The sequence below is a fragment of the Aquarana catesbeiana genome, linkage group LG01, assembly GCF_042186555.1.
Source record: "Aquarana catesbeiana isolate 2022-GZ linkage group LG01, ASM4218655v1, whole genome shotgun sequence".
NCBI lineage: Eukaryota > Metazoa > Chordata > Amphibia > Anura > Ranidae > Aquarana > Aquarana catesbeiana.
In genome coordinates, this window is record NC_133324.1 from 332,109,065 (window position 1) to 332,120,138 (window position 11,074).

Genomic DNA, 11,074 nt, shown 5'->3' on the forward strand with positions numbered 1-11,074 from the left:
GAGGAGGAGGAGGCACAACTCCAACAAGGCAGAATTTCCTCCAGGGGCCAGCTTAAGGGCAGCCACCCTATTGCATCACACCACAGAGCTCCACAGGTGCAGGGCGCTGCTGACTTCCAAAAGTTCATTGGTGTGTGCTTTTTTCAACGCATGTGCAGTAGATCACAGCGTTGCTGTTTGCAATCTCTGTCTGAAGTGGATCAAGTATGGCAAGAACACCAGTAGCTTGGGCACCACATGCTTGACAAGACATATGATGACCTGCCATGTAGTCCGTTGGCAACAGCACCTGAAAAACCCACATCATAAAAAAATGCAGACTTCTCCTTGCTGGGATCATCTGGGATCTCTACCCCTACTATACTTCAAGGCTTCTCAAAAACCTGCACTGAGAGGAATGTTGGTATAGCAATGGTTGCCACAGGTACTTGCAACCATCTGCTAGTGGTACACCACCTGTTGATTTCAGCAGGCAAATTTCGCTACCCCAGTTGCTGTACCGAAAAAAAAAATACTGTCCCAGCCATCCACATGCTTACCGTCTAAATGCTAGCTTAGCCAAATTGCTAGCACTACAACTGCTGCCTTTTCATCTGGTAGACTCTGCCCCCTTATGTGAATTTGTGGAATGTGCTATACCACAGTGGCAGGTTCCAAAAAGAAATTTCTTTTCACGTAAGGCCATTCCAGCTCTTTACCGTCATGTGGAAGGCAATGTTTTGGCCTTGTTGGACAGGGTGGTCAGCAGCAAGGTTCACATTACTGCTGACTCATGGTCCAGCGGGCATGGTCAGGGATGTTACATTTCCTTCACGGCACACTGGGTAACTCTGCTGGCAGCTGGGAAGGAAGCAGGACAGGGTTCAGTGCTGGAGCTTGTTCCACCACCATGTCTCTAAAAGGCTGGTGGTAATTCTGCCACATCTGTCTGCTCAACCCCCTCTTCGTCTTCTTCCTCTATGGCCTCTTCTGCTGAATTGTCCTCTGAACCAGCAGTGCTCCCAAGCATTCAAGGGGCTATGCAAGCAGTCAGACTAAAAGATGCTATGTGGTGCTTCAGTTGGTCTGTCTAGGGGACAGGAGCCACACTGGGGCAGAGATTCTGTCAGCTCTGCAGGGGCAGGCTCAGAGGTAGTTGATGCCATGGCAGCTTGAGCCAGGAATAGTTGTATGCGACAATGGCACCAACCTTCTCTCCGCCCTCTGACAGGGACACTTGACACATGTTCCATGCTTGGCACATGTCCTGAATTTAGTGGTGCAGCATTTCTTGAACAGATACCCAGGCTTACAAGATCTTCTGAGGCAGGTCAGAAAAGTCTGTGGCAATTTCTGATGGTCATACAATGCCAGGGCTCGGCTGGCTGACATTCAACAGGAATTCAACTTGCCCACCAACCGCCTCATTTGTGACATGACCACCAGTTGGAACTCAACATTGGCAATGCTGCAGCGGCTGTCCACACAGCAGAGGGCCATCAATGAGTACCTGTCTGAGTATGACACAAGGACAGGCTCCGGGGAACGTGGCTTCTTTTCGCCAGTGGCTACTGATAAAGGATGCATGCACTGTCCTGTCACCATTTGAGGAGGCCACAAAGGATGGTGAGCAGCGACAATGTATGCATAAGTGACACTGTCCCTCTAGTGTTCCAGCTGGAGCACACACTTCATGAAATCATGGACAGGGCACTTGAGGCAGAACAGCGGAAGGAAAAGGAGGACTTCCTTTCCTCTCAAGGCCCCACTTTATGCAGATACCATTCCTGCGGGGCCACCAAACACATAGGAGGAAGAGGAGGAGGAGGATTGTGTCAGCATGGATGTGGAGAATAATATACAGCAGTCTTCAAGGGATGGTTTTCAGTCCCCAAAAACCCAAGGAGTTGTATGTGGCTGGGAGGAGGTTGTTCCTGACAATGTCATCCTTAATGACCCAGAATTTCATGCCTCTTTAAACTTACACTGCATGGGCTCCCTGATCCTGCCAAGCCTGAGAAAGGACCCGGGGATTCGTGGAATCAAGGAGAGAGATAAGTACTGGCTGGCAACTCTTCTTAATCCACATTACAAGGGTAAAGTTGCAGAGCTCATCCTGCCTTCGCAGAGGGAGCAGAGGATGAAACATCTTAAGGACGCCTTGAAAAAAAAATGTGTAACTCCGTTCCAGACCCTGGGAGGTTACCATTTCCTGGACAACATGTTTTTGAGGCTTCGTTTGGTCAGAGAAAGAGTGGTAGAGAAGGTGGCCGGCTGCTGATGCCTCCAAACAATTCTTTAGTCCTCATTATATGGTACAGGAATATCCAGGGGCAAGAGCATATTTGGACACCTTTCCAACTGAGCATCCACTGGGTTACTGGGTCTTGAGGATGGACCACTGGCCAGAACTTGCTCAATATGCAATTGAGCTACTGGCCTGTCCTGCATCCAGCGTGCTTTCTGAACGGACATTCAGTGCTCCTGAAGGATTTGTGATGGATCAAAGAGTGTGCCTGTCCACAGACTCTGTTGATAGGCTGACATTTATCAAAGAATCAGTCCTGGATCAGCAGCTATCAAGCCCCTGATGCTGATGTAACTGATTGAATTTGCTAGGGATCTGGGATCCCTTGAAGACTGCCTATGCTGCCTATCCTATTCCTGAATCTTGATTATGCTAGCTTCCAACAATATTTTTGGTTTAGGGCACCACCAACACCCAAGGCCCAATTCTTCTGCACCTGTTTGACAGGGGCATGTAATTTCATTTTTTTTTAACACATTTTTAACAGCAGGGCCCATTCCTGCACCCAGCAAGAGTAACTGTTTGGGGTTACAGTGTTCAGGCACCACCAACACCCAATGCCTAATTTTTCTGCACCTGTTTGACAGGGGCATGTAGGTTCAGTTTTTTTCTAATTTTTAACAGGGCCCATTCCTGCACCCAACAAGAGTAACTGTAAGGGGTTACAGTGCTCAGATACCACTTGGGATGGGCGAACGGTTTGGGCCAAGCATAAGTTTAGCCTGAACATCGCCCATTCAGGTACTCCCCTAACACCCAAACTTTCTGGGCACTTAGTAGGATGTTCGCCCGCTGAGTGCACAGTCAATAGGTTGTTAAAGCTTCCCCGCTGAGAGCTAAATTTAAAAAAAAAATATTGTACAAAAAATAATGTAAATGTAAAAAAATGGCGTGGGGGGACCTTTTGGGTCTGCTATGGATTTTAACCACTTCCCCCAAAAAAATGTTTTTAATTGGGATCTGGAAGCCCCCTCTAAAACTAAGAGGGCTCCCAGATTATACATCTATGTGAGTAAGTATGGGGTACATAGTAACCTGGCTCATTTACAAAGAAAGTAAAGAAACACACGGGTTCTCAGGTTCTTTACTAAAAGAAAAATGTCATGATGTAAATCCAGCATTGTCCAGCATTGATCCTTTTCAATCATGACGAACAGAGCCTGCGAACCCACCGAATGAAAAACCTACCCATATATCCAATTTCGTTGCTTACTTACTGCAAATGACAGCTCTCTGTCCCCATCACTGAAGTTAAACAAATGGGAAGGTATCCTGGGTGACTGATGTCACTGACCAAATATGTTCATGTACAGTACATACAGTCAGGTCCATAAATATTGGGACATTGACACAATTCTAATCTTTTTGGTTCTATACACCACCACAATGGATTTGAAATGAATCAAACCAGATGTGCTTTAACTGCAGACTTTCAGCTTTAATTTTGAGGGTATTTACATCCAAATCAGGTGAACGGTGTAGAAATTACAACAGTTTGTATATGTGCCTCCCACTTTTTAAGGGACCAAAAGTAATGGGACAATTGGCTGCTCAGCTGTTCCATGGCCAGCTGTGTGTTATTCCCTCATTATCCCATTTACAAGGAGCAGATAAAAGGTCCAGAATTCATTTCAAGTGTGCTATTTGCATTTGGAATCTGTTGCTGTCAACTCTCAATATGAGCTCAAGAGCTGTTACTATCAGTGAAGCAAGCCATGATTAGGCTGAAAAAACAAACAAACCCATCAGAGAGATAGCAAAAACATCAGGTGTGGCCAAATCAACTGTTTGGAATATCCTTAAAAAGAAAGAACGCACCGGTGAGCTCAGCAACACCAAAAGACCCGGAAGACCATGGAAAACAACTGTGGTGGATGACCGAAGAATTCCTTCCCTGGTGAAGAAAACACCCTTCGCAACAGTTGGCCAGATCAAGAACACTCTCCAGGAGGTAGGTGTATGTGTGTCAAAGTCAACAATCAAGAGAAGACTTCACCAGAGTGAATACAGAGGGTTCACCACAAGATGTAAACCATTGGTGAGCCTCAAAAACAGGAAGGCCAGATTAGAGTTTGCCAAACAACATCTAAAAAAGCCTTCACAGTTCTAAAACAACATCCTATGGACAGATGAGACCAAGATCAACTTGTACCAGAGTGATGGGAAGAGAATAGTATGGAAAAGGAAAGGAACTGCTCATGATCCAAAGCATACCACCTCATCAGTGAAGCATGGTGGTGGTAGTGTCATGGCGTGAGCATGTATGGCTGCCAATGGAACTGGTTCTCTTGTATTTATTGATGATGTGACTGCTGACAAAAGCAGCAGGATGAATTCTGAAGTGTTTTGGGCAATATTATCGGCTCATATTCAGCAAAATGCTTCAGAATTCATTGGACGGCGCTTCACAGTGCAGATGGACAATGACCAGAAGCATACTGTGAAAGCAACCAAAGGGTTTTTTAAGGGAAAGAAGTGGAATGTTATGCAATGGCCAAGTCAATTACCTGACCTGAATCTGATTGAGCATGCATTTCACTTGCTGAAGACAAAACTGAAGGCAAAATGCCCCAAGAACAAGTAGGAACTGAAGACAGTTGCAGTAGAGGCCTGGCAGAGCATCACCAGGGATGAAACCCAGCGTCTGGTGATGTCTATGCATTCCATACTTCAGGCTGTAATTGACTGCAAAGGATTTGCAACCAAGTATTAAAAAGTGAAAGTTTGATGGATGATTGTTAATCTGTCCCATTACTTTTGGTCCCCTAAAAAGTGGGAGGCACATATACAAACTGTTGTAATTCCTACACCGTTCACCTAATTTGGATGTAAATACCCTCAAATTAAATCTGAAAGTCTGCAGTTAAAGCACATCTTGTTAATTTCAAATCCATTGTGGTGGTGTATAGAGCCAAAAAGATTTTAATATCTTAATATTGTAATATCTTAACATCTCGACATATACACATATATATTTTTTAATACATACTTTTTAACTTTTGCTTTTCTCCATATCCCAGTACTCATCTGCCCACATTTCCCATCCATCCACATCCTCCCCTCTCACCCTGTTCCCCCCCCCTCCCCTCCACTCCAACCCCTCCCCCACCCACCTTATTCTCATCTTTTAGTTTTGGTAAATGAAAGCTGTCACAGATAATTCTTGTTTATTTGTTTTCTAACCCTGTTTGCATTTTTAAACAATTTTTAGTTTTCATTTTATACATTACCTTTACCATTATCATCTACTTTTACTTCTTGTTTATATCCCATACTCTGCTCATCCACGATCACTCACCATGTCCTTGCAGCACATCTGCAAGCAGCATATCACTAGCTGTAGAGTATAGCAGGCAAATTCTCTGCCCCAGCTGCTGCAACGAAAAAAGAAATACGGTCCATGCCACCCAAATGCCCAGCATTTAAATTCCAGCTTGTGGAAATTGCTGGCTTTACAACTTTTGCCTTTCCGTCTGGTAAATTCTGCCCTCTTCCGTGAATTTGCAGCACATGCTGTACCACAATGGCAGGTTCCCAGTCGCTATTTCTTTTCACGTAAAGGCATTCCAGGTCTATATCATCACGTGGAAGGCAATGTTGTGGCATTGTTGGTCAAGGCAGTTACTGCTGACATGTGGTCCAGCAAGCATGGTCCGTGATGTTATATTTCGTTCACAGCACACTGGGTAACTCAGCTTGCAACTAGGAAGGATGCACGACAGGACTCAGTGCTGGAGATTGTTTTGACACCATTTCTCTATACAGCTGGTGGTGATGATGTGAGTTTTATCTTTTTCATAAACAGGTACCCAGGGTTGCAAGAGAAATGGCCAGAAGAGTCTGTAGCCATTTCAGGCGGTCATACACAGCCAGTGTACCATTGGCTGAAATTCAGTGGGAATTCCACCTGCCCATAAACTGCCTGATGTGTGACATGCCTACTAGGTGGAACTCAACTTTGGCAATGCTGCAGCAGCTGCCATTATAGCAGAGGGCCATCAACGAGTACCTGTGTGAGTATGGCACAACAACAGGCTCATGGCAGTTCAGCTTTTTTTCCCCACGCCAATGGCTGCTGATAAAGGATGCATGCACTGTACTGTCAACCATTTGAGGAGGCGACAAGGATGATGAGCCATGACAATGCATGCATCAGTGACACAATCCCTCCTGTGTTCCTGCTGGCATTATGGACAGGGCACTTGAGGGCAGAGCAGTGTGAGGAAGAGGAGTACTTCCTTTCCTCTCAAGGCCCGCTTTATGCAGACACCATTCTTGCGTCGCCACAGAACACACAAGAGGAGAGGGAGGAGGAGGAGGTTTCTGGCAATTTTGGAGGCATTGAAGCAGAGTAATGCCGCGTACACACGAGTGGACTTTACGGCAGTCTTTGCCTGGCGGATGGGATTTCGTCGGACAATTCGATCCTGTGTGGGCTCCAGCGGACTTTGTTTTCTCAAAAGTTGGATGGACTTAGATTTGAAACATGTTTCAAATCTATCCGATGGACTCGAGTCCGGTCGAAAAGTCTGCTCATCTGTATGCTAGTTAGATGGACAAAAAGCCACGCTAGGGCAGCTATTGGCTACTGGCTATGAACTTCCTTGTTTTAGTCCGGTCGTACGTCATCACGTACGAATTCGACAAACTTTGGTTGATCGTGTGTAGGCAAGTCCGTTCATTCAGAAAGTCCGTCGTAAAGTCCATCGAAAAGTCCGCCGGGCAAAGTCTGCCGTAAAGTCCGCTCGTGTGTACGCGGCATTAGACATATGTCAAACCTTATGAGATGGTTTTCCATCCCCAGAACCCTTGGTAGTTGTTTGTGGCTAGGAGAGGCAGTTTCAGATACTGCAATCCTCAGTGACTCCCGAGGAGGACTCAGCTTCTCATGCCTCCGCAAACTTGCGATGCATTACTTCCCTTATGCTTCAAAGCCTGCAAAAGGACCAGAAAATTCCTGGCATCAAGAAGAAGAATCATTATTGGTTGGCAACCCTCTTTGACCACCGTTATAAGGAGAAAGTCTTGGAACTCATACCCTCCCCACAAAGGTTACAGTCTCATGGAAAAGCTAGTTTTGCAGCTTCTTTTGGTCAAAGTAGAAGCGGTGTATAAGGGAACTGCCTCAGTTAAGCCTTTCAAAATTTATTTAGTCCTCGAGGCCCAGGGCTGTCAGCTTCCACATCCCATCAGCAACATCTGCATCATACGGTGGAAGATTTTCTAGGGGTGAAAACCGACATGGAGAGCTTTCCAGTCGACGATCCATTGGATTACTGGGTCATGAGAACAGACCACTGGCCAGAACTTGCCCAGTATGCAATTAGGCTGCTGGGCTGCCCTGCATATAGTGTGCTTTCTGAATGGGCATTCAGTGCTGCCGGAGGTTTTGTGACAGATAAAAGAGCGCGTCGGTCCACAGACTTGGTTGACCAGCTGACATTTATGAAAATGAATCAGTCCTAGATTAGCAGCAAACAAAACCCTTGTCAGGAAGGGCATGCCAGCACCCAAGATGGCTGCCGAAGAAGATGGCCTGTTACCTCTGCCCCTGTCAGAATGTCATTGGTGCACACGCACTTTGTGACAGCTTTTGTCGTCCAAACAGGCTATTTAAACTCAGTCAGTTTCCAAACTCAGTGATGTCTGCTCTACAGCGTTCCCTGTGTATCCTGCAATTACTTACCTGACTTCCGTTCCTGTTGTGACCCGGCTTGCTTCCTGACATTCCTGTTTCCTGCCTGCATCTGACCCTGGCTTGTCCTCTACTCTGCACCTGCCTGCTCCTTCTGCCACTCCGCTGCCAGTCTGCTGACGACCCAGCCTGTAATCTGATTCCGCTTCAGCCTCTGTTCCTGACGTGCCTGTTTGTGTATGACCCGGCCTGCCTGTACCTGCCTTCTCTTCAGCCTCGAGGGTGCCACCATCCCTTCTGCTGCACCTGCACTTCTGCCTGTGGGGACCGGTTGTCTACTCGCTCCAGCTACCTGCCTACCACTGCTCTGGGATTCCTACAGACACTTCTACAGCCCAGCTGAGTTCTCCGATCCAGCTCCAGGTTCAGCGATCCCGCCAGGCACTTGTGCGACTCTGCATCTTGGTGCTTCCTGTCAGCTCTATCAGGGGCTCCAAGTCAAAGTTGTAAGAGAGGCCGTCCTCTGCATATCAGGCTCCATCATCATATACGTGACACCCCTGATGCTGATGTTGCAGATTAAATGTTTTTGGGACGTGGAATCTGTGCAAGACTGTCTAGGCTGTCTAGCTTTGTGGGTGTTAATTTTATGGTGAAGACATTTTTTTGTATAGGTTTCATGGGCACAATTAACCCCCAAGGGCCAATTTTTCCACACCTGTTTGACAGGTGCATATCATTTCATTTTTTTAACAGCAAGGTCAATTCTTGCTTTCATTAAGAGTACCTCATATAGGGTTATGGTGTGGAGGCACCACCAACACCCAAACCCCAATTTTTTGGCACCAATTACTTCTATCAAAAGTCTGCGAAACAGACACCAGAATTTTTCCAAATAATCTCCAATCTTGTTCCAAGTGCACTAAATTGGGGGCTTATCATACAGACTGGCTCCCCAAGCTGTTGTTTACAAAATAAAGAAAGCTTGCAGGGAAATGTTTTTTTTATTTTCTTTATAAATGTCATTTTTGCTGCAGCAGGTTCTATACATGGTACAGATGCACCACTTTACAGGCAGACTGAGGAGACTCCCCAGGCACTATATTTAAAGGAATTTTTTCAATTTATTTTTTCACATTAAGCATCAATTACTTACTGCTAATTTAAAAATTATCTTTTTTAAAAACTTTTTTGCATTGATACATGTCCTCCAGGGCAGTACCAGGACCCTCATACCTTTTGCATGCCCAGTGACTCGCATATAAGCCTTCAATATGGGCACTTTTGATACTTCCAGTTCTGGTTCCATAGACTTTAATGGGGTTCGTTATTTGGCTCCAAACCTTTGCAGTGTTCAAAAGTTCTGCCGTGAACCGAACAGGGGGTCGTTCGGCCCATCTATAATTGGCAATATCAAACCTCATCCCTCTTGCTAGTACATTAGTGAAAAAAGCATAGCTTTCATGTAAATCTCATTTTTAATCAGAACACTAACATTATCTATGTCAGTATAAGCAGTTAAAGAGTTTTCTAAAAGCTCCTTTGACTTCTTGGTTCCTTAGACTGTAAATAATAGGATTCAATAAAGGTGTAATGTTGCTGTAGAAAATAGAGAGAAGCCATTCCTTATCTGCTAGTAGATCAGACTTTGGACGAAAATACATGAAACTTCCACTTCCATAAAAGAGCAGAATAACAACTAGATGTGCTACACATGTGGAAAGGCCTTTGTTTCTCCCATGTCCCTTTTGAACACTCATGGCAAAAAATAGAATGTGCATGTAGGACCCCACAATCAACAGGAAACAGCCAATCATAAGTAAACCACCAACACCAAACACAGTAACCTCATTAGAGAATGTATCAATACAGGAGACCTTTAACAAAACTGGGATGTCACAAAAGTAGTGGTGAAGGATCCTAGAGCCACAAAAGGGCAAACTAAAAGTGTTAACAGTGTGAACTGCTCCATATATGCTTCCAACTACCCAAATTCCAGAGACCATATAGAAACAAACATTCTTATTCATAATAGCTGAATATCTCAAAGGATTGCATATGGCAATATACCGATCGTATGCCATTGCTGCTAATAAAGAGGACTCAGAAGCTGCCAAAGATAGGAAAAAGTAAAGTTGGATAATACAGGCAGGAACGGAAATAGGCAAATGCTCAATTAAAAAGCTGACAAGCATATGTGGCAGAGTTGTAGAAGTATAACAAATGTCTAAGAAAGCCAAATTCCTCAAAAAGTAATACATTGGCGTGTTAAGATGAAAATCTATATTTGTTATGATGATGATCAGGAAATTTGCAATCACTGTTACAAGGTATATGGTAAGGAATATAAAGAAATACAGACCCTTTGGTCTGATGTTAGAAAACGCATCAAGGAAAAACACATTTCTAATATTTGTTTGGTTATCCATATTTTGATTAACACTTGTGTTGTCATTCATATTTTCACTATCATGTTCACTTATTAAGATGTTATCAAATCAGCATGCGGGGGTTTAAAATTTTTTTTACCAACAGCTCGATTGTATTTTCAAGCCTTCTTCTGCGATACTGGAGTCACTCAGTTCTAGTTATTTATATGGTAAAACAATCCAAAATGTTAAACTCTAAAACTGAAAAAAGGTTAAAAGTTAAGTAGACTGAAATATATATTGGTTCATGCAGAAAATGTTTGAGAATCATAAATAAGTATGTGAAAGAGTATAGTATAATAACTATGATAACATTTTCAAACTTACTAGTGCCTACTGCTGGCTTCTTGTCAATATATCAAATGCTGAACTGCAGCCAGCAGTCACTTTTAAAACTGTGGCCAAATATGTCTTAGAACATACCCTAAATGTATCCTTGAATACGGTCTGCTTGAGTATACTTTTACTATTTTTTTTTTTAAAAGTAGGGAAATGCCCTATGACTTACTTGAATATAGAATGCATGATGTAGTATTTAACAGAGGCAAACAGACCACAATAAAATACTTGTTTCATGGATAAATGAATTTAGTGTAACATACATTAAAGTAATTGTAGGACACAACTATTATATGAAGGGGACCAAGGTATATATGCATTTGTAATATGACTTTCAAAGCAGAGCTGTTTTTGTGAACACATCTCTAAAGACTTTCCACTCTT

At 44.0% G+C, this 11,074-nt stretch overlaps 1 protein-coding gene across 1 annotated transcript; it reads right to left on the minus strand.

Annotated features, from left to right (window-relative positions):
* Nucleotides 1-9,427: 9,427 nt before the first annotated feature.
* On the minus strand, nt 9,428-10,351 carry LOC141132550 (olfactory receptor 2D3-like). The gene has a single exon (XM_073621145.1). It carries the CDS (start codon nt 10,349-10,351, stop codon nt 9,428-9,430), a length of 924 nt encoding a protein of 307 aa, XP_073477246.1.
* Nucleotides 10,352-11,074: the final 723 nt, after the last annotated feature.